This window comes from Haliotis rufescens, unplaced genomic scaffold, assembly GCF_023055435.1.
Source record: "Haliotis rufescens isolate VD_foot unplaced genomic scaffold, xgHalRufe1.0.p SCAF_6, whole genome shotgun sequence".
In the NCBI taxonomy this organism is placed as follows: Eukaryota; Metazoa; Mollusca; class Gastropoda; order Lepetellida; family Haliotidae; genus Haliotis; species Haliotis rufescens.
Window position 1 is genome coordinate 24143801 of NW_025964334.1, and position 25275 is coordinate 24169075.

Below are 25275 nucleotides of genomic sequence, written 5' to 3' on the forward strand. Positions count from 1 at the left end.
CTAGGCTACCCGACCGCCCCCAGACGTGTTCAGTAGGGTCAGGGCCATGGCATTCTATGGATGTTGTCCTGCTGGAGGTGAGCATTGACGATTCGTGCCGATGATCACGGGCGCTGTCGTTCTGAAAGACAAAACGTCGACCCACACGTCTTGCAAATAAAGGGTGTCACTTTGTTGTCCCGATAGTACTGTCCAGTGACCCTTCCTTGCACAATATGGAGTAGGGTTCGTTCCGTCATAGTGATGCCACCCCACACCATAACAGATCCACCGCCAAATCAGTCATGAGGTCTCAGGTTAACATTGGCTTGGCATTCATTTCGACGTTGCCAGTTATGACCACGCCTATCGAGGAAGTGCAAAGTGAATCGGGACTCATCTCAAAACATGACACGTGACCAGCGACGATTGCCCCAGTTTCGACGCTGTGTACACCATTGGCGTCTGTTGGCAACATGATGATATATGGTGGGCGGCACAAAGTCGCCGTCAATCATGGAGATGAGCTGCATGTAGGCGATTTCTATCGCCTGACCTCGTACTCCAAGCGCCTGATGAACGTTCGCAGCAATTTGATTCGCCGTTTAAGCTCGATTTCTTAGGGCCTCATTTCGGATCAATCGATCCTGTAATCTTGTCGTTGACCTTGGACGCCCTGAACGGGATTGACCGTCAACATTGTGGTTTTGTTGGTACCTGTTCCATGGTCTGCTAATCACAGACTGTGAAATATTGAACGTACAGACTTCTGCTAGTTTTATAATTTGACATTATTATTACCAGCAACCGTTTTTCTTAGATAGTTTTCGAGTGCTTGAGTCAATGTTCCCTAGTCAGCATTATTACAGTGAAATCACGACGATCTGTAAATAACCAATCGAGCCACGGTTTAGTCGGCTCTTGCGACACTCATGCGGTACCTGGGACCTGTCCTGACACGGTGAGTCAGGTGCAATGGGGATTGACATAAGATTATGGCACTTACAGCTCACCCGTGAACATCCGGGTCAGAATAGGACTTCAGCAACCCATCCTTGACGTAAAAGGCGACCACGCTTTTCGTAAGAGGCGACTAACGGGATGGGGGTGGTCAGGCTCGCTGACTTCGTAAATGCATGTCATCGTATCCCAATTGCGTGGATCGATACTCATAATGTCAATCACTGGATTGTTTGGTCCGATTATTTACAGACCGCCGTCATATAACTGAAATATTGATGAGTGCGGCGTTAAACAACAAACAAGCAAACAAACAAACTTACAGCTCTCTGTGTGCGTATGTGCGCGCTTGTATTATCCCGGACTAATTCCGGTTTTAAAGTTCTAGCACACTGAGATACAATGCCGCAGTTTTGACTTGAGTACTCAGCATACTAACTCTGAGCCCTTGTCATATCGCGTCACGCCGAGCACCAGACAGGTTTTTTTGACCGGGAATCTCCACGAGGAAGAACGTATTTCAATGGGCCTCTATGTCAGACTATACTGTTATGAAAGACATTCAGTTGAAATGTACGTGATTTACACTCAAGAAAATTTGAATAATTATTTACATGCAAACTTGTGATAAATGACATGCATGTGTACTTGTCTTTGTTTTATTTCTTAGAGAGACATGGATTATTCAGGAAATATATCAATTATAATTGCAGTGTGTCTGACAAATCTAGAAACCATTTCCAGGGAATAAAGTAGGGTCAGGTTAAAACGTTGTCCAAAAACAAACGCATTACGATACATTGATGAATTATTCCGTGAGAGAAAAATATTAAAATATATAATTGACTTGCCTTTGCATGTGTTTGTGACGGTGCCACCGGTAGGGCAGGATACGCTCACCTTTTCGCGAACACCTGGTATCATCACTATTTGATAGTGATTCGTAAACACATGTTCATGATAATTTCGGAATCGTACCATCAACTCTGCTTTTATTAGAGATGTTTATTGAATATGGAAAGGGTTTTGTCTTTTTAATCATTATAGTAAGAGCTAAAACCGCATCTGTGGTGAAGCGGTTATATAACCCTAATGTAAACCCACACTCGTTTTCCTTAACATTCCAAAAGGCAATCTGCAGAGATCCACGACTAGCCAATATCTCGAGAACTCCTAGAATATAGAGCTGAGAATCCTGGACCAAACTTACAAGATTGATAAGATAGCGCAAATAATGTTTTCTGAATGTATAATACACCAAACACTTTGAAACTGGTGGAAAACAGTTATGTATGAAACCAGAAAACAAATGAAAGCTTTAAGACTGAGTGAGTATGGTTTTAAGCATCTTTTAGTAATATTCCAGAAATATCAAGAAATATCACCGGAAGTGTGCTTCACACATTGTACCCATGTGGGGAATCGAACCCGGGTCCTCGGCGTGACGAGCTAAGGCTTTAACCATTAGGCCACCCCAACCGCCCCGTAACCTGTAAGAAACGGCAGACACCGGTTGAATGAAGTGTATACGAAGATAGATTGTGCAGGTGGAAAATCGACAATTTTACATTCTTAAGAGTTCCACCCAGCACAGGGATAGGTGTGTTATACATAGATTTCTGACGATCAGCTTTATAAACAAGTTAATGTTGAAAACAACCTATGTTGATATTAGAAATGAGTGAGAGAGACAATAAGTCACCCACTCAATGAACTCAACACGGGAAACTGGGATAAAGATCGCACCGGAATTAGGTGAGGTAAGGTGAAATGGGGTTTAACGTCGCGCCCAAGATTATTGCACTTATATAGCGACGCGCATGTACGTGTGTGTGTGTGTGTGTGTGTGTGTGTGTGTGTGTGTGTGTGTGTGTGTGTGTGTGTGCGTGCGTGCGTGCGTGCGTGCGTGCGTGTGTGTGTGTGTGTGTAAAAATATTACGAGCCCTTTTCTTGTAGACACAAAATATAATTAGCTATTTTGATTAATTAAAAAGATAAATGAGTCACCTGTTCATGTTGGGATAAATAACTGAGTTCGTATACATGATATATATGATGTATACATGATGTGTGTGTGTGTGTGTGTGTGTGTGTGTGTGTGGCTGCTTGTACTAGTCCGGACTGATGCCGATTTATAACGCTAGCTCACTGAGATATCATGCCGCAGTTTAACATGAATACCCCTCTCAGACACAGTATACTGACTCCGAGCCGACCAGTCCTTGTTTTAGCCCCTTAATGCTGAGCGCCAGACAGGGTAACAACAAATACCATCTTTTAACGTCTTTTGGTATGACGCGACTGGGGATCGAACCCCGGACCTTCCGCTCTCCGGGCGGACGCTCTACCACTAGACCACGGAGGCGGTCGCACCGGAAGTTAAATATATGTGACAAGATAATGATATATCATATCTATACTATGTATGAAATGTATGATTTAAAACAATATAAAATTATACTCCATCTTCAAACCGAAACAAGATAAAAGGTTCGCTTTGCGTCGCACGTGACTGATAATATCATGACATGCACGAGCGCCAAGCGTGTCAGTAATCTTTCTTAAGTTGGTTATTAATATAGCAGGCACGATCGTTCAATAACTATTTCAATAACGTCGCCAACACCAAGTTTGCCACATCTGCACATCCGTTGTCTAAAATAGCCATTTTGCCCCAAAAACGAATGTCGCCGCTTCCAGGAATCTTTAATAATCAAACACAGTATGGTTTAATATGCACAAAGCATTTGTTTTTGTCAATGGGTGAATGTTTCTGTCATTGCTAAAATTGTTGGTTTGGATATTTAACAAGAGAAAGTGATATTTAGAATGTCGAATATTTAGAAATGTTTAAATCGTGCCGATCAATCACATTTTCCGGGTTTGACAGTGAGTTGCGAAGAGGAAAGTGTTTGATGTCAACAGATCGGTTATTCAACGCATGTTTAGCAACACTATATCAATACGGAGCAAAGATAATGGCTAAGCTAGTTATGGTGGAAGATTTTATTTATTATTCTGACATTCTGAGTGGATTAATAAAAAAGGTTATTTATTTCATGTTTCTATATGAACAATCGTTTCATGAGAACGATGAAACATGAATGATGGACACGGCATATATGAGACGTTTGTTCCCATGTGCCCATCGACCACTGTGTTATGTTATTTCCAAATTCGTTCTTTTAATACGCTTTAATTTCATACCTCACTCTGAGATCATATTATTTTTTAACATGTGTAACAGGTATGAAACGTTTCTACGAATTCTTGAACAAAGGTTCTCAGACTTCCATGGCGCTGCAATTCCAAATTCAGAGTTGCGTCCCTTTGGCGTGCCTGAATCCTATGACTGATTATGATTTGTGGTTTGTCAGCACCAAAGTGATAAACGTCTAAAACCTTCATCACTCCGAGTCTCCTCAAACAGTAAGCTGCCACACCAGCATTTCATGGAACTCGCGAACACAGTAGCTTGACTGAGGTTGATAAACCAGTTTCATTTCCATGTACACGTATATTGTCTATACTCGCCTTTGTGTGATAAAGAGTTAAAAGCATTCGATAAATCCCATAAGCCTTATATTCCATTATCTCTGAAAGAAGCAAACATCAAACGAAATGAGCAACCATTAGATTGTCAGGAAGGAGTCCGGCATGTTGCTTTGAAATCACTATTTTATCATGTATACGAACTCAGTTATTTCTTCCCAACATGAACAGGTGACTCATTTTTTTAAATTAATAAAAATAGCGAATTATATTTTGTGTCTACAAGAAAAGGGCTCGCATTAATTTTCACGCACGCACGCACACACACACACACACACACACACACACCACCCCAACCCAAACCCAAACCCCACCATCTGAAAAGCATATGGCTTGTCCCTAAGTCAACTAAGATGATCTCAATTTCGCTATATGTCATTTTTCACTTGGCAGCACACAATTGGCTGAGACTACTTAACCATGTTACAGTCACTGTAACTATCCCTCATCCCTGTCAGGGCATGATAGATGTTCTCACTTAAAACTCTTTCACGAAAACAATATTTACAGCTCTCTGTTTACACGCCGTGACCTTTGAACCCGCCTTGTTACTTTAATAAGAAGAAGAAGAATAACAATAATAAGAAGAATAGTAATGATAATAATAATATTATTAATAATAATGATAGTTCGATTGTGAATTAATACGCCTGCATACTACGTTAATAAGTATATATGGGTGTAGCGATGACTCCCAGCCGCTTATTATAGCCCTTCTATCCGTATATATGTCAAAGTACATGAGAACTTTGTGCATTAGAGCTTCTAACATATATTTCAAAGTGGCCGAGCTAAGATATAAATTATGCCACTCTAATTGTTAAATGTGGTTTTTATTATCTCTTAGACATATATTTAAGTAAACCAGTATGTGTTATTATTGTAGTATTTGGTATTCGGGGGCAAGAGATAAAAAATATACTGTATATAATTATCCCATGTCATGTCAAAAAAGTATTTGACATATGTAAAATTAGTCGTCAGCAAGTGGCAATCATTTTCTAATCTTGCCAAACTCTTGCTTACTCCCCTGACCAATAAGAAGGCCCAGTGTTATAATATACAATCCCTTCAACAAATATGTTCGTGAAACCCTACCTGTGCCGAGGTGAACGTGGCCCACCTGGTACATAAACAGAAGAATCCAGGTAAAGACTTTCATCTCGCCGCTTTCCAATCAACACAGGTAGAACGGGGTTCTCTTTCAGGAAACAGATGAACACGTTTCACTGGCAATCTTTGAAATGACTTCGTGTTTTTCCGTATAACATAGCTATTCACAAATCATAGTTTTATAGGTACACTCCGTCTTTTGAGAGGTTTATATCTCTTGAGTGAATAGTTTAATAGTCTCACGTCCAACGTTACGACAGTCTCTGCTTAAAACTCGAAAACATCAAAGACAAGAGTCCACACGATTTCCCATTTTAACAATCTGTAAACATAAGATGTGATTAATCTTCAAAACGCATTCCTTGACGTCAAATGCGTTCGTATTCTACAATCTAGTCCTGCTATTATTAAGCCTCTTCATTTGCCTTCTGTTTTAGGAGTCAGTTGGTAGCGAAGTTTAGTCACAGATATGCTAGTCCATTCGCACTTGATCTTACAATCACACACGTGAAGATATCCCTTTACACCAAAGAAACATCCGTTCGTCCATTTCATCTTATGTATGTGAGAAATATTCAGTGTTTGTGGGTCTGAATATATATACAACCTCGCTTCCATACATCACACGGGACGTCAACAAAATAGTCACTGTCTGTAAGCTGGAACCCACACGAGTGTGTGTGATGAATCGTGCACTACATATTATTTCATCACATAAATCCAACTCGACCGTTGTAAATTAGCAACTTTTCCGAAACATCCTTTTTCATGCACGACCAACCACACATATATTACTTATACAGACTGTCACAAAGTGGGATGATATTCGCGAATTATGATGTCACTGTTTCCGTGTCTATATCACTCAATCATATTTTCCAGGCTCACGTGGTCTTGCCGCCGGCTGAGAGGGCTTCGTCTCACATCAGTCGTACACACACAACGTTGGATGGAGGTCGGAGATGACCGTAGCTTGGCGATATTTAGATGCTTTTACCCCAGTCCGGAACGTCACGTGATCTCAAGACGTGTTTTTTTCTTGATTTCCCAGCTGGGTCACTGTAAAGAATGCAGCACATCTGAAGAATGACAACAGAGAATATGGTTTTTGAACTGCAAACTCCACCGATATGAAAAGGTTATACTTATGTGTGTGGAAACATAACGCCGTTCTCATTTAAAAGATGTTCAGTACATAACGAAAGCAGGCACTGAGCAAATATTGATTATTGATTTGTTAATGCATATAATGATTGCGTTACAACGTACATCGAAGAGTTTATCATGGGCTGATCGAGAAATTGAGGTTGAAAAATCAATGAGGGGAAAAATCAATCACCGAATATTAGATCAATAGAATAATCGACAATATGCTGAAACTGTTAATCAAACTGATTAAGTCATGTCGTATATGTTAATTTTAGACATATTTAATCAAATAGAACCGAGACTTTAAAAAAATATCTATAGATCACACTATCTAAAACATCGAACTAACACACAGAAGCGGGTTGCTAAAAAATACTAAAAACATGGGATATCAGCTGCTAAAAGGTGGGCAAAACTAACCCTAGTCGTTCGCCGGATCACAAACCACCTCTCGGAAGCAATAGCTTCATCTGGGGATTAGAGTGACCCAGTGAAGTCGTTCGACAACGCCTGTCAATCAGACTTCTGCTACCAATCATCTCTGAGCCGACAGTCACGTGACACGTGTCAATCACACGCTGTGTGCATACTAAGTGGCGATTCTTCACAACTGCACGCTTAAAATGTACACAGCACGATGCTGAGAATAAATAGTCGATAGAAATGAACTGGGTCTTGCCATCGAGAAATATGTCAGGGGTTATTTTCCCCTGTGTCTCAACGAATTCAAACCCATCACAGTGTTAACACACAACAACAGAATCGTCTGTTCTTCAAAATGAGGGATCTTTTAAAATGTTATATTATTTGCCTACCTGACGCGGTATTCCGACGGGCGGCCTACACTTGTGTTGAACATGACAAAATTAGATGGGCCTTTCATAACTAGTGTAAAAATAAATGATACTCTCTATTGAAGTTGCAGTTTCGTCCCTGACATGTTGAATGAGACTTCAAAGCACAAATACACACAGGCACACACCCAAGACTGCCTTCGAGCAGCGAAAACACTTTTGTTTTGTTAAAGAACCGACAAGTTTCGTGCATGAAGACATGGAACTCTTTAGGGATAACAACTTTTTTTAATTGTTTTAACGTCCTTTCAGGCAACTTGTCACTTCATCAGGTGAATACTTGGTGAACGAAGTGAGTTATGCATGCTGATACTTGCAGTATTTGTGTTTTTATCATGTCTTTGAAGGTCGAATCCAGCATTTTTAAAATGGAGGGGTCCAATCATTTTTATTGCCCACACAATACTACATTTGGTTTACAAAGTTGGGGTGGGGGTCCAGACACCCTGGAGTGAGAAATGATGCCGAAAAGCGAATGTTGGATAAATCATTTTAAAAAGGACGTGAAAAAGATAATCAGTTTTTACCAAGACTAAGATAATATTCGTCGCTGGACATGTTTAATGTCCTGAAAATAACGTGTCCTTTCATGGAATTGTTTTGTGTGTTTTGGAGCAGTGACAAAAATATCCCATCTCTAATATTTCTCGTGTCCCCCGCCGTTATATTGTGGAATATTGCTAAAAAGCGGCGTAAAACTATATTCACTAACTAATATGAAAGGATCGGTTCCTAATATCCCGGCGTGCCTGTTTAGTGTGGAAGGTCTGGGTCAGAATAAGGTCTTCACCAACCCATGCTTGCCGTAACAGGCGACTGTGCTTGTCGTAAGAGGCGACTAAGGGGATCGGGTGATCAGGCTCGCTGATTTGGTTGATGCATGTCATCGTATCCTAATTGCGTAGATCGATGCTCGTGATGTCAATCACTGGATTGTCTGGTCCAGACTCGATTATTTACAGACCCCCACCATACAGATGGAATATTGTTGAGGGCAGGGTTATACAACATTGATTCACAAGAACTTGCACAGTGCACCAAAGAATCGTGTGGGTTTAACTCTGAAAGATTTATTTTTATTTTGTTTAAATAAATATTCAAACGGGAAACTGGTGTTGCCATGGTGACGGGCAAGTCTCGTGGGATACGGGGCCGCCTGACACTGGACGTCAACCGATGACAAGGCTGTCATCTTTAGGTACGTTATGCTTGACATGTATGTATGATGTAGGAATAAGTGTAGCGAGGCGCGGAACATGACAGGAACACCTCAAGCCAAAGAGATGTGTATTTCATGATACTCTATTTCAAAGACCAGTGATGATCCGGGGTGGAATAGGTCTTCAGCAACACATGCTTGCCGTAAAAAGCGACTATGCTTGTCTTAAGAAGCGACTAACGGGATCATGCTGTCAGGCTCGCTGACTTGGTTAATGCATGGCATCGTGTCCCAATTGTGTGGATCGATGCATATGATGTCAATCACTGGATTGTCTGTTCCAGACTCGATTATTTACAGACCGCTGCCATGGAGCTGGAGTATTGCTGAGTGCGGTGTTAAACAACAAACAAAACAAACAAACGCTATTTCAAAAATTGTATTGCAGTAATGGTCGATATGCGTTGGGGTAGCCTAGTGGTTAACGTGTTCGCTCGTCACGTCGAAGGCCCGGTTCGATTCCCGAAATGGGTACAATGTGTGAAGTCCATATCTGGTGTCCCCCGTCGTGATAATACTGGAATATTGTTAAAAGCGGCGCAAAACCGTATTCATACATTAGGGGAAAACATTTTATGGAAAAAGAGTATCAACTAAAAAGAGAGCATGTTTTTGTCGTTCCTCCCAACAATAATTCAACTTCATCAGGGCGGAGTGAGTGAGTATGGTTTTACGCCGCTTTTAGCAATATTCAAGCAATATCACGGCGGGGGACACCAGAAATGGGCTTCACACATTGTACCCATGTCGGTAATCGAACCCAGGTCTTCGGCGTTACGAGCGAACGCTTTAACCACTAGGCTACCCGACCGCCCCCAGGGCGGAGTGAGCTTGACAAATTGAGCACAGTTAGGGAAAAGAACCTGGGTCTGCGGCTTGAGTGAACACTTTAACCAAGAGGATACATTGCCCCTTCGTGGTGGTGGTGGTGGTGGTTGTTTAACGCCACACTTACCCATATTCAAGCTATATGATAGCGGTCTGTAAATAATTGAGTCTGGACCAGACAATCCAGTGATTGACATCATGAGCATCCACGCAATGGGGATCGATGACATGCATCAACCAAGTCAGCGAGCCTGAACACCCAATTGCCCTTCATGAAGGAATCAGGAATTGTGAACGTATTAATAAATATTAAGTTGCCAAATAAAATGTCTGTTTCTTCCGGTCATTACAATATATATTTTGAAGATAATATTAAAAAAAAAATTGTTTCTTAAGGCAATCCATGACCACCACCCTGCAACTAAACGTGGTCTGTCACTTACGCCGGTGTATATTTGACGGAACATGTGTCTCTTTATGCTTTTAATGTATTTTGTTTGATATTTTTTTCATAATAAATCTGCTCGGAAACTATTAAATTCACTGTAGAGGTCAAAGGTGTATTCGCTTCATGTATTACGCTCACTGTAAATGGCAAACTGGCGTTGTTGCATCATACATCATCGTTGACGACCCGTCTCTACACCGACATCTTGCGCGAAATTGACGTCATGTAGATACACGACGTGAGATAATGTGTTTGCGGAAGTCAAGGCCCACGTTTCTCAAACAAATCTATATTTACGACAATCGTAAACCGACGTGAGCCCATCTAAGCCTATGCCTCGTAAAATATGAGAGTTACGATCGTCTTCGAGATCGGGACCAATCACGATTGAGAACATGAAACCCCAGGTACTGAACGAGTGAATGAGTGAGGGAGGGAGAGTCTTCTGTGGGTAATCCATACACTCGCTGTTCTGGATTTTACTTGTTTGTTTTGTTTGTTTATTTGTTTGTATGTCTCTTGTTTAACGCCGCACTCAGCAATATTCAAGATACATAACGGCGGTCTGTAAAGAATCAAATCTGGACCAGACAATCCAGTGATTGTTTTCATGAGCATCGATCCACGCAATTGGGATACGATGACATGCATCAACCAAGTCAGCGAGCCTGACCACCCGATCCCGTTAGTCGCCTCTTACGATAAGAACAGTCGCCTGTTACGGCAAGCATAGGTTGTTGAAGACCTATTCTACCCCGGATCTTCACGGGTCGGATTCTACTTGTACGTGTTATATACTAGTATTCAGTCAAAGTTTCAGGCTAACTAAAGGCTATTGATTAATGTGGTCATGTTGAACACCGATTATTTCAGTCTAACGAAAGCCTGCGCGGTCAATGTAGTGTTGTTGAACAGCGATGAATGTTCGCAAACCAAGAGTGACGTAGTTTATTACCCTTATCTGCCTTGTGACATACCTATATCTGTTACACTGATACCGTAACACCCACTGAATACTAATCTGTCACGTTCCGTAATTACAACACTATGAGCGTTAACGTCCACTGTCGGGCATTCCCTACACATAGCCCGCAATAAATCCATCATGCACAGTAGACATGGACCCGTGAAGATCCTGATTAGAATAGGTATTCAGCAACCCATGCTTGCCGTAAGAGGCGACTATGCTTGTCGTAAGAGGCGACTAACGGGATCGGGAGGACAGGCTCGCTGACTTGGTTGATGCATGTCATCGATCCCAATTGCCTAGATCGATGCTCATGATGTCAATCACTGGATTGTCTGGTCCAGCTCCATAGTGTAAAGACCGCTTTCATATAGCTGGAATATTGCTGAATGCGGTGTTAAATAACAAAAAAAACGAACAAACAAACAGAACACGAGGGTGAGTTCATTGTTTTAGGGTCAGAACATACTTTTTTCTGAATTGAAGAACATCTTCGCACATACATTTACATTCTGACGTTCAGTTGCTTGTGTATGTGACGTGACATGACGTACGGACGTGCCTAGGGGTGGGTGTGTGAGTGAGTGTGTGTGTGTGTGTGGGGGGGGGGGGGGGGGGGGGGGGGAGGTAATCGACGCCGTCACACTGGGAGATGAATGCCTGTTACAACCACGCTCTAACCTGTCCGTTTATGGAGCTGGTGTCAAAATATTCTGTGACCAAATAAAACGTGATCCCTTCGAGTTGAAATAATTCCTATATTTGGACAGGTGTTATTTTAAGAATATTTTAAATTTAGCACTAGAGCTCTCTCGGAATTGACTGGAACGATTATATAACATCCTTCAGGTGTTATTGTGTTAAAGCTGTGAATACCGTATTTATGTTTATAATCGTATTGTTTCCGGTTTATCTCTTGATCCTAAGCTTTAAGATTCCATTCATCTTGTTCCTCATCTTAAAGATTGCCTGCATACGGAGTATAAACTTTGCGAACTTTTGGATCATGAATAAAATGACTGAGTGTATGTGTATGTTATACGCCGCCGCTAGCAATGTACCAAGGCCGAGGACATATAGGCCCATGTCTAGTCTCCCCCGCCATGATATTGCTGGAATATTGCTAAAAGCGGCGAAAAACCTCACTCACTCACTCACTCACTCACTCACTCACTCACTCACTCACTCACTCACTCACTCACTCACTCACTCACTCACTCACTCACTCACTCACTCACTCACTCACTCACTCACTCACTCACTCACTCACTCACTCACTCACTCACTCACTCACTCACTCACTCACTCACTCACTCACTCACTCACTCACTCACTCACTCACTCACTCACTCACTCACTCACTCACTCACTCACTCACTCACTCACTCACTCACTCACTCACTCACTCACTCACTCACTCACTCACTCACTCACTCACTCACTCACTCACTCACTCACTCACTCACTCACTCACTCACTCACTCACTCACTCACTCACTCACTCACTCACTCACTCACTCACTCACTCACTCACTCACTCACTCACTCACTCACTCACTCACTCACTCACTCACTCACTCACTCACTCACTCACTCACTCACTCACTCACTCACTCACTCACTCACTCACTCACTCACTCACTCACTCACTCACTCACTCACTCACTCACTCACTCACTCACTCACTCACTCACTCACTCACTCACTCACTCACTCATGGGAATCCAACCCGGGCGCTCGGTGTGAGAAATCAGTTTGTTTTTTTTGGATTGTGTTTAAATCCAAAACGGAACAAAGGTTTTGCGTGAATAAACTAAAAACGGTTTGGGATCTTTACACGTAGAAGGGGATACGATCTCATTTCACACCGACAACACCCCCCGACCCCCACACTACACACACACCCCACCCTCAAGTGGTCTAGTGTTAGAGTGTCCGCCCGGCGAACGGAAGGTCCGGGGTTCGATCCCCGACCGCGTCATAATGAAAGACGTTAAAAGATGTTACTTGTTGATACCCTGTCTGGCGCACGGCATTAGGGGGCTAAAACAAGGACTGGTCGGCTCGGAGTAGGTATACTGTGTCTGAGTGGGAAATTCATGTAAAACTGCGGCATGGTATCTCTGTGGGCTAGCAGCTACACCCATACGTACATGCACGTGGCTGTATAAGTGCAATCATCTTGGACGCGACGTTTAACCCTATTTCACCGCACCTCACAATGATACCAAAATAACAAATGTGTTAACACCTTAAATGCAGGACTCTGAATATTGTTGGGGGTTTTTTCGCTTTGATACATACTGCAGCATACAAGAGTCATGAAATGTGGAGTATTTGTTTCAGTTTGGAAGCCGGTTACTTTGACTTTTAAACCTTGAGATGTTCAGATTTATACATGTAGGTTGATGTACGTGAGTTAACACACAGGTCGAAAAATTATCAAATGCACGTATATAATCACAGAGGTAGGCAGATGGGCAAATGTACATATATAATCACAGAGGTAGGCAGATGGACAAATGTACATATATAATCACAGAGGTAGGCAGATGGACAAATGTACATATATAATCACAAAGGTAGGCAGATGGGCAAATGTACATATGTAATCACAGAGGTAGGCAGATGGACAAATGTACGTATGTAATCACAAAGGTAGGCAGATGGACAAATGTACGTATGTAATCACAATGGTAGGTAGATGGACAAATGTACGTATGTAATCACAAAGGTAGGCAGATGGACAAATGTACGTATGTAATCACAAAGGTAGGCAGATGGGCATATGAACGTATTAAGTCACAAAGGTAGGCAGATGGACAACTGTACGTATGTAATCACAAAGGTAGGCAGATGGACAAATGTACATATATAATCACAAAGGTAGGCAGATGGATAAATGTACATATGTAATCACAAAGGTAGGCAGATGGACAAATGTACGTATGTAATCACAAAGGTAGGCAGATGGGCAAATGTACATTTGTAATCACAAAGGTAGGCAGATGGACAAATGTACGTATGCTGTCACAAAGGTAGGCAGATGGACAAATGTACATATGTAATCACAATGGTAGGCAGATGGACAAATGTACATATGTAATCACAAAGGTAGGCAGATGGGCAAATGTACATATGTAATCACAAAGGTAGGCAGATGGACAAATGTACGTATGCTATCACAAAGGTAGGCAGATGGACAAATGTACGTATGCTATCACAAAGGTAGGCAGATGGACAAATGTACATATGTAATCACAGACTTAATCAGATTGGCAAATGTATATATGTAATCACAGAGGTAGGCAGATGGGCCATTGTACGTATGTAATCACAGACGTAATCAGATGGGCAAATGTATATATGTAATCACAGAGGTAGGCAGATGGGCCAGTGTACGTATGTAGTCACAGACGTAATCAGATGGGCAAATGTATATATGTAATCACAGAGGTAGGCAGAAGGGCAAATGTATATATGTAATCACAGACGTAATCAGATGGACAAATGTACATATGTAATCACAGGGGTAGGCAAATGGGCAAATGTACGTATGTAATCACAGACGTAATCAGATGGACAAATGTACATATGTAATCACAGAGGTAATCAGATTGGCAAATGTATGTATGTAATCACAGAGGTAATCAGATGGGCAAATGTATATATGTAATCACAGAGGTAGGCAGATGGGCAAATGTATATATGTAATCACAGAGGTAATCAGATGGGCAAATGTATGTATGTAATCACAGAGGTAATCAGATGGGCAAATGTATGTATGTAATCACAGAGGTAATCAGATGGGTAAATGTATGTATGTAATCACAGAGGTAATCAGATGGGCAAATGTACGTATGTAATCACAGAGGTAATCAGATGGGCAAATGTATATATGTAATCACAGAGGTAATCAGATGGGCAAATGTATATATATATATGTAATCACAGAGGTAATCAGATGGGCAAATGTATATATGTAATCACAGAGGTAATCAGATGGGCAAATGTATGTATGTAATCACAGAGGTAATCAGATGGGCAAATGTACGTATGTAATCACAGAGGTAATCAGATGGGCAAATGTATGTATGTAATCACAGAGGTAATCAGATGGGCAAATGTATGTATGTAATCACAGAGGTAATCAGATTGGCAAATGTATATATGTAATCACAGAGGTAATCAGATGGGCAAATGTATATATATATGTAATCACAGAGGTAATCAGATGGGCAAATGTATATATGTAATCACAGAGGTAATCAGATGGGCAAATGTATGTATGTAATCACAGAGGTAATCAGATGTACACCGAAGACCACTCAGTACAGATTTAGCGTTAATAATGTCTCCAACGTTCTAACAAACCGAACCCTTGAATTACAAGCTAAACAACACTATATAAACAGTTAGTGGACATCGGCACATCTGAAAACGAGATCAGATCAACAAACGATATGCATCCTGTGCGACCTGACTACGCAATTCCCATGCAACACACCACCCACTCAACGGAAATTAAGAAATCTTGTCGAGAAACAAAGGATTAAGGCCCAGTCACGTCTGGTCTCAGCGCAAATGGTAGTTTTATGCGGGGATTAGTGCCGATGTTTAAGTGTGAGATCTCTTAGGGTCTGCCTCGCGGTAACTCGTGGGCAAATTTACCCAAGAAGTGGCTATTTAGTCAGAAACCTTGTAGACTTTTCACACAGGTTTGACACAGGTATTCGGAGCCAATGGAGTCCATGCAACTGGAGGGTTAACATTTTGCCTTGACGCATGGTTTTATCTGTTTCACAGTTTGGTGAATGAAATTTAATTTTAGGAATTATCAATAACAATGTAAAGTATAAGCCAGGCGAGAGGGGAATATCCTTTAAGACGTGAACCCTTGTGGACACGTGGGTTTACACACGGAGCAGGAGGGGCGGTGATTCGGGGACGGCCGCTAATGTTATGTCAAGAGAAACAGTCCTTTGAATAATCGTCCAAATTGATGACAGGCTGCTATTTCTATCTTCATAAAACACACAAATGAACACCACGTAAGTTGATAATGAAAACACACATATCATGGGACGTATAAACAAGGTTTGTGAAGTAACAGAAAAACTGAAACTGAGGCATATCATTTGCTGGGAGGTTGTAAACTTCCGGGCAAAAGAAAATATAGAGTTTGATGGTGGTTTAAAACCCAACAAGAAATGTTTAATCGATGGTGATGTATTTCATACGCTTATCATTGTTGTGTTTTGGACGTTAAATGTGCAGTGTTTCGGTGACTGTTTTCAGCATAGTAACTGTTTGAATTATTTATGTAATATTTTGTAATCCCATTTTCAAGTGTATACTTTCTTTGGCCCGGCAGTTTTTTTACCCTTTGGTTGCACTGCAGGTTGCAATATTGCTGTAATATTTGCAGTAATATTTGTAGTAATATTGCAACCCCATACTCGTTATGCACAACATTAATCCGATTATCTAAACACACATCGTTGTGACTGTGGTTAAAAGCTCAAAATGTCTAATATTCGATACACATTTCAATATTAATGAACAAACTGTACCTTTCTTAAAGAGAGAAAATAAAATATCTGGTAAATGAAATCGTGCCGACGTACTGTCTCGTGGTAATTATGCTACTCAAAAGAGGTTAAAAAACACCCGATTTGTTCATATTACTCTAGTTAATCTGTCATATTACTTTAGTTAATCTGTCATGGATTGAAATATTAACTATAGTAACATAAACGAATTGGGTGTACTTTCTTTCATTTTGCTCCAGTCAATCTGTCATATTATAATAGTTAATCTGCCATTGATTGACAGATTAAATATAGTAATATAAAAGAATCGGGTGTTCTTTAATTTCATTTGAGTAGTATATATTTTGTCACCATAATCAAGTATATTTTCAAAATATAAGTAGAACTTGAGAAATCGTTTTAATTTCCATAATTTGACCAATATCCGTCCACATTAATGTGGATGAGTCATGATCAATCCACTACAAGGACAGGCGTCTCCGCGTTCACTGCCCTCATTTCATACCCGCATACGATATGCAACGTGTTGTTTTCACGCAGACAATGCTTTCAGTGGAGAAGGGGGATTTGTAGAAACTGACAGAAACTCTCCAAAAAGTGTACTTTCAGATTTAAATATGTGTGGAGATTTGATCCATCATTTAGCATTGCCATACCATGTCCTTCACAGAGCATACAGGCTTTAATCCCCTGCGCCAGGCATCTGTGCCATGTTGTAAGACCATGTCGTCAGCAAGTGTGTGATGTTCCATGTTTGGTTTAACTCACTGACTCATCTGGTTTAATCGTTACACGAAGCTTTTTCTACACTCCAAAAATACTTGTCAGGTCATAGACAAAAGATCAACATCGACGGAACGAAACTGGCATTGTGAGATTTTTTCTTCAATGTTTATGTGTTGTCGTTAAAACAGGTTGTTAATGTTGTGTTATGTTGTATATAACATATATACTGTTAAAGTAATGTCGTAAATACATGTTGTTAATGTTGTGTTATGTTGTATATAATATATATACTGTTAAAGTCATGTCGTAAATACATGTTGTTAATGTCGTGTTATGTTGTATATAATATATATACTGTTAAAGTAATGTCGTAAATACAGGTTGTTAATGTTGTGTTATGTTGTATATAATAAAAATACTGTTAAAGTCATGTCGTAAATACATGTTGTTAATGTTGTGTTATGTTGTATATAATATATATACTGTTAAAGTCATGTCGTAAATACAGGTTGTTAATGTCGTGTTATGTTGTATATAATATATATACTGTTAAAGTCATGTCGTCAATACATGTTGTTAATGTCGTGTTATGTTGTATATAATATATATACTGTTAAAGTAATGTCGTAAATACATGTTGTTAATGTTGGGTAATGTTGTATATAATATATATACTGTTAAAGTCATGTCGTAAATACATGTTGTTAATGTCGTGTTATGTTGTATATAATATATATACTGTTAAAGTAATGTCGTAAATACAGGTTGTTAATGTTGTGTTATGTTGTATATAATATATGTACTGTTAAAGTAATGTCGTAAAAACATGTTGTTAATGTTGTGTTATGTTGTATATAATATATATACTGTTAAAGTAATGTCGTAAATACATGTTGTTAATGTTGTGTTATGTTGTACATAATATATGTACTGTTAAAGTCATGTCGTAAATACAGGTTGTTAATGTTGTGTTATGTTGTATATAATATATATACTGTTAAGTCATGTCGTAAATACATGTTGTTAATGTTGTGTTATGTTGTATATAATATATATACTGTTAAGTCATGTCGTAAATACATGTTGTTGTATCATGTTGTATAAATAAATGTTGTTGTATTATGTTATATCAATGCAAGTTGTTAAATCATGTGGTATAAATACATTCCGGTGTATTATGTTGTATAAATACATTCTGTTAATGTCACATCGTAAATACATGACTGTTGTGTCATGTTGTATAAATACACGTTGTTGTATAAATACTTGCTGTTGTATTATGTTGTAGAGATATATGCTGTTGCATTATGTTGTATAAATACGTGCTGTTGTATCATTTTCTATAAATACACGACGTTACATCATTTTGTATCAATACATCTTGTAATGTTAAATAAATGCATTCTGTTGTATTATTTTGTATAAATACATGCTGTTTTAAAATGTTGTATAAATGACCACCCGATCCCGTTAGTCGCCCCTTACGACAAGCAGCCTTTTACGGCATGCATGGGTTGCTGGAGACCTGTTCTAACCCGGATCTCCACTGGTCGTTATGTCGTTTCAATACACACTATTTTATTACGTTGTATACTACATGCTTTTGTATTGTTGTATAAATACATATTTATATTGTTGTATAAATGCATGCTGTTGTTTAAATGCATTCTAGTGTATTAAGTTGTTTAAATACATGCTGTTGTAATGTGTTGTATAAATATACTGAACTGAATTAAAAACTTCACAATCCTAAAATTTTAACATTTTGACCAGTTATCATTGTGGGTCCTTATTGTGTATTTAAACGTATTGTCTTCAGATAACACCCGTTTTTGTGCAGGTGAATCGATCAAAATCATGTGCACAGCACTATAGTGGCAAAAGTGTTTTTTCACGTGCAACTGGTCACGTGGCCATAATACCGCACGTGTTTTCAGCCATGCTTGTTAGCAGTCATAAACAAAAAAAAGGAAAAACACAAGAAAACAAAGGTCTTTACGGCCATTTGTCATGCCACGCCTTTCAAATGTGCAACGTGAACGTGCCATTGGCATGTTGCAGACGGGAACGTCCGTAGCTGAAGTCGCAAGGACGATTGGTTGTAGTCGACGGACTGTTTATGATTTACAGACGCGTCTACAGCAAACGGGTCCCACTGCTGATCGCCCTCGGCCAGGTCGACCACGTGTGACGTCACATGCAGAGGATCGTCAGATTGTCTTACGTCACCTCCGTAACCGATTTTTGACGGCTAAATCAACCAGAAATGAACTGTTTAGGGGTAGACTGAGTGCGCAAACTGTTCGAAACCGTCTGAGAACTGCTCACCTTTAACCGCGACGGCCATACTGCGGGCCGATTCTGACTCAATTACACAGACGTCAACGTCAATTGCGGGCACAGCGACACTTACGATGGACTCAGAGGAATTGGAATCAAGTCGTCTTCAGTGATGAATCCCGATTTAATCTTCGATTTGCTGATGGTAGGGCGAGGGTGTGGAGGCGCCGTCATGAACGTTACGCCCAGTGTTGTGTACAGGAAGTTGACAGATTTCGAGGCGGAAGTGTCATGGTGTTGGGTGCTTTCTGTGGCAATGCACGTTCCAGGCTTCTTGTCATTCGTGGCAACCTCAACGCTGCTGCTTACCGCGACCAAGTACTGGCACCAGAACTTCTGCCTTTTATGGCAGCACATGGACCCGGTTTGATCTTCCAACACGACAATGCCAGACCCCACACAGCAATTTTGACAAGGAATTTCCTTCAGTATGCGGGAGTCAACGTCATGGACTGGCCGTCAAGGTCTCCCGACCTCAATCCCATCGAACACGTCTGGGGTGCTCTTGGCAGAAGTCTGCGCACTCTCCAGAACCAACAACAGAATTTGCAAGATCTTGGCACCATTTTGCAGCAACAATGGCGTCGTCTTCCCAATCATGTGTTCACAAGCATCACAAGGTCCATGCGGAGGTGTTTTGTGGCAGTTGTCAACGCACATGATGGCCATACACGCTACTGAACTTGTGTCATCAGATTCTCGTGCTTGGGACTTATGATTTAAACTGTTGATGTTATTACCGAATACCGTAGGTGCTTGGAACAAATTATGGTTACCACCGTTAATTAAAATCCTTCTTTTGACATTAATGATTAAAAATTACCTTCTCTGATACATTTGTCCGTTGTATATCATATATGGGATTACTTTTAAAAATGTGAAGTTTTTAATTTGACTCAGTATACATGCTGTTAAGGTTTATTATGTTGTATAAATACATGCTGTTAATGTTTATTATGTTGTATAAATTCACGCTGTTGTAAGGTGTTGTATAAATACGTGTTGTTTATGTTTATTATGTTGTATAAATATATGTTGATGTTTATTATGTTGTATAAATTCATGCCGTTCTATCATGTTGAATAAATTCATGCTTTTGATGTTTATTATGTTGTATAAATACATGCCGTTCTATCATGTTGTATAAGTACATGTTGTTTATGTTTATTATGTTGTATAAATTCATGTCGTTCTATCATGTTGTATAAATACATGTTGTTGATGTTTATTATGTTGTATAAATACATGCCGTTCTATCATGTTGTATAAATACATGATGTTGTAGTATGTTGTATAATAGATGTTGTTGTTGTATTATGCTGTATAAATACATGCTGTTGTATTATGTTGTACAGATATATGTTGTTGCATTATGTTGTATAACTACATGTTGTTGTATAAATATATGCTGTTCTATTATGTTGTATAAATACATCCCGTTGTGTCATATTGTATCACTAAATGCTGTTGTATCATGTTGTATCAAAACATGTTGTAATTTGCATATATGCATTCAGTTGTATAATCTTGAATAAATACATGTTGTTTTGTTATGTTGTATAGATACATGCTATTATATCATGCTGTATAAATACAGGCTGTTGTATTATGTTGTATAAATACATGCAAGTCTGTTATGTTGTATTGTGTTTGATTGTTTGTTTGTTGTTTAACGCCGCAATGAACAATATTCCAGCTATATGACGGCCGTCTGAAAATAATCGAGTCTGGACCAGAATATCCAGTGATTGACATCACGAGCACACAATTGGGATACGATGACATGCACCAACCAAGTCAGCGAGTCTGACCACCCGATCCCGTTAGTCACCTCTTACGGCAAGCGTAGTCGCCTTTTACGGCAAGCATGGGTTGCTGGAGACCTATTCTAACCCGGATCTCCACTGGTCATTATGTCGTTTCAATACACGCTATTTTATTACGTTGTATACTACATGCTATTCTATTGTTGTATAAATACATGCTGTTGTATTATGTTGTATAAATGCATTCAAGTGTATTAAGTTGTTTAAATACACGCTGTTAATGTTTATTATGTTGTATAAATACATGCCGTTGTACCATGTTGTATAAATACACGCTGTTAATGTTTATTATATTGTATAAATACATGCCGTTGTATCATGTTGTATAAATACATGCTGTTAATGTTTATTATGTTGTATAAATTCATGCCGCTGTATTATGTTGTATAAATACATGTTGTTGTAGTATGCTGTATTAATACATGCTGTTGTATTATGTTGTATGAATACATACTGTTGTATTATGTTGTATGAATACATGATGTTGTAGTACATTGTATAAATACATGATGTTGTATTATGTTGAATAAATACATGCCGTTGTATTATGTTGAATGAATATATGCTGTTGTATGAATATATGCTGTTGTATAAATACATGATGTTGTGTTATGCTGTATAAAGTTGTGCTATGGTGCCACATGATCCGAGAAGAGTGTTCAGAATTATTGGTTTCGTGAATGTCTTTAGTGAAATATCTCCACACTTGTCAAAGTGTTGGGCTTCGGGCCTAGGAAGGATGGCAAATTCGTTTAGTTAAGTGTATATTTACTCCAGATTGAATTCTTACTCGTGGATGTTTTCTTTTGGTACGTTTTGTTTAATTGTCAATCGAGTGCGTGGAAAGAAAACAAGAAGAGGAAATAGCAGAATTACCTAAAATAACTCTATCAATAGATTAAAGTGGAAAAATTAGCACATTGGCAAACTTTGATAGCTTTAAGAAAAAAGGACGATTTCAAATACCCGCATCACGTGTGTTCTAAAAACCTTACTGAAAACATTTTGGTTTGTAAGAGGATTTAAGTAAAAACAGATTTCCACAGTTAGAAATAATAGAAATAAAAAGTAATTCCGGACGGAATAGATCCGTTTGCCTTACTCCATGCTTGTCGTAAGATCCGAGTTATGAGGGAAGAGAATCTTCCGCGTCAATACCTATTTATGTACAAGCATTTGTGATATACATTTGTAAAAGCAGTAGTGGTTATAAGGAGTAAAACAACATTCACTCACTCATAAACTTCTGTGAACATTGCATGACTTCTGAGAATGAAAGATAAAATTAGGAATACGAATCTACGTGATTGAGTAAGAACTTACACAAACTCGGCCTCATTGACATCAGAGCTTCTGCTCATAATGCCAATCACTGATCCCGAGTCCATTATTTACAGATTGTCGTCATATTGGTGGAATGTTGCGGCGTTAAACAACCAACAAACAAGACTTTGGGGTCGTTTTGTAGTGTTTTGACTTAGGAGTAGCAGGGTGGTCTAGTTGTTAAAGTGTAGGATCGTCACGCCGAAGACTCGGGTTCGATTTTCACAGGGTATAATACATGAATTTGTTCCCCGCTGTGATATTGCTGGAATAATATTGCTGTGATATAGCGGCATAAAATATGACTCACACACTCTGATTAAAAAAAGGAGGCTTGACGTAACAGTCTTGCTTAATTCATCGATGACACGTTTTTCACCTCTTTATCATATTGAAATAATCAGTGCTACCTTTCAGCGTTAAACACACATCAGTGATACCACATTACCGAGTGAGTGAGTAGAGCTTTACGCCGTTTTTAAACAACATTTCAACAAGTGTTTGGTTTGTTGGTCAACGCCGCACTCAACAAGAAATATTCCATCAATGTTACACGAGCCCCAGCAATATAAAGAAGGAGAAACAACGCATCATGCTACAAAAATTAAGATGAGATTCTTTAAATGTTTCTTAAATTGTATGTGTAAAGTCTTATCAGACTGCAAAATGCCAAACTCCACACCGCACACAACCATTCCGTGATCTTTAAAGAATAATGAGTGAACGTTTCGCCATGCTTCTGATAAAACGCCAGCCTTATTTGTCCGTCACCGTCCACACAGGTCAATATGTGGGGTCTGATCCTGTTGTTGTTCATGTTTTACATGTGCTGTTGTGGTGTTGTGCTGCAGACAACAACACGCTACATACATGCAGTGCATCGACGGATACCATGTTTGACGTCAAATCCCGTGCGAAAACTGATTGCCCTGCAGAAAGTAAATACTGCGTTTGGGCTGTTGGGTCGTGGCGACACAAGATGTAGACTGCCTTGTTTAACATGATAAATGGCGTGGGCGGCAAATGCTAGACATGTTAAAACACACACATTTGTTGGACGCTTTCCGTAATATTGTTTGCCTTGTTGATTGTCTGCGGCACATAACCCGGATGTACATGACGTCATGTGGGTGCCGCTAATCCGTGTTTTGGCGTGCAACTTGATAAATGGAATATTAAAAGAACCGCAATGATTTTTTTTAATACCTTGCTGTGCAATTCAAACAAAACATGAATAATTTAGGGGATGTTTTGTGTAGTGAAGGCTAAGCACACAATTGTTATATGTAAAAAAAATTTCAAGATCCAAAACTTTTTTTGGGTGAATGTATGTCGTTAGAGCTTTTGATAGTTTTTCGGTCATCACTGTAGGCGGCGTATGGTAGAAATATTGCAGATGCGGCTTTGAACATTATCTCGTTCACTCACTCAAATAACGGATTATCATCACCCCGCCGTGAAGATCCGGGGTAGAATAGATCTTCAACAACCCATGCTTAACGTACAAGGCGACTATGCTTGTCGTAAGAGGCGACTAGCGGGATCGGGTGGTCAGGCTCGCTGACTTGGTTGATGCATGTCATCGTATCCCAATTACGTTAATCGATGCTCATGATGTCATTGACTGGATTGTCTGGTCCAGACTCGATTTTTTGCAGACCGCCGTCATATATCTGGAATACTGCTGAGTGCGGCGTTAAACAACAAACAAACAAACAAACAAACGTATTTCTCCATGACGTCACAGCACAATAGTATTCTAGCACCTTTCAGGCCCCTTTTCTCCTGATGATTCACATCTACAACAAACAAACAAAATCAGTGGGCTGGCACTTTAAAATCGGCATTAGTCCGGACTGGTACAAGCAGCCACACACACACTTGCATGCACGTCGTTATGACAAGTGCAATAATCTGGAACGCGACCTGTATACCTAACCCCACCTCGCCTTCTAAACCCATATCATGTGTACAGAGATAATGATGTTTTTAAGAATCTTACATATTCCCTAATGACAGGCGATGATTGACGTGATCGATTCCGATACCAGTACATTTGCAATGCCACACCCGTCAATCTCGTCAGCATCACAGTTTAGTGCGAGAGGCAAACCTAAAGTGATGCAGGTGTCTTAGCCGTTTATCATTATTGTGAAACCCAAGAGCAGGATGAGGTGCTGACAAACCTAGGGTGATTATCAGGGAGAATCTGAGATCCGAATCCGGGACACGCAACACAGCGAAATGTGGCGGCGTAGAGCGTTGGGGCAACGTTAATCTACCTGACGTTGCAGTGGCAACAAAAAGCTGAACCATAAACAGGTGAGGTGAGGTGAAATTGGGTTTAACGTCGCGTCCAAGATTATTGCACGTATATAGCGACGTGCATGTACGTGTGCGTGTGTGTGTGGCTTCTTGTACTAGTCCGGACTGATGCCG

The 25275-nt window shown here is 39.9% G+C and overlaps 1 protein-coding gene across 1 annotated transcript in view; it reads right to left on the reverse strand.

The window, feature by feature from the left end:
- Positions 1–7205, reverse strand: part of LOC124113455 (zinc metalloproteinase-disintegrin-like kaouthiagin-like) — a 42522-nt gene extending 35317 nt beyond the window's left edge. The window contains exons 1-2 of the mRNA XM_046473805.2: positions 7174–7205; positions 5590–6663 (exon numbers count right to left, since the gene is read on the reverse strand). Of these exons, the coding sequence (XP_046329761.2) occupies positions 5590–5653 (64 nt within the window). The 5' untranslated portion in view covers positions 5654–6663; positions 7174–7205. The remainder of the gene's footprint in view (positions 1–5589; positions 6664–7173) is intronic.
- Positions 7206–25275: the final 18070 nt, after the last annotated feature.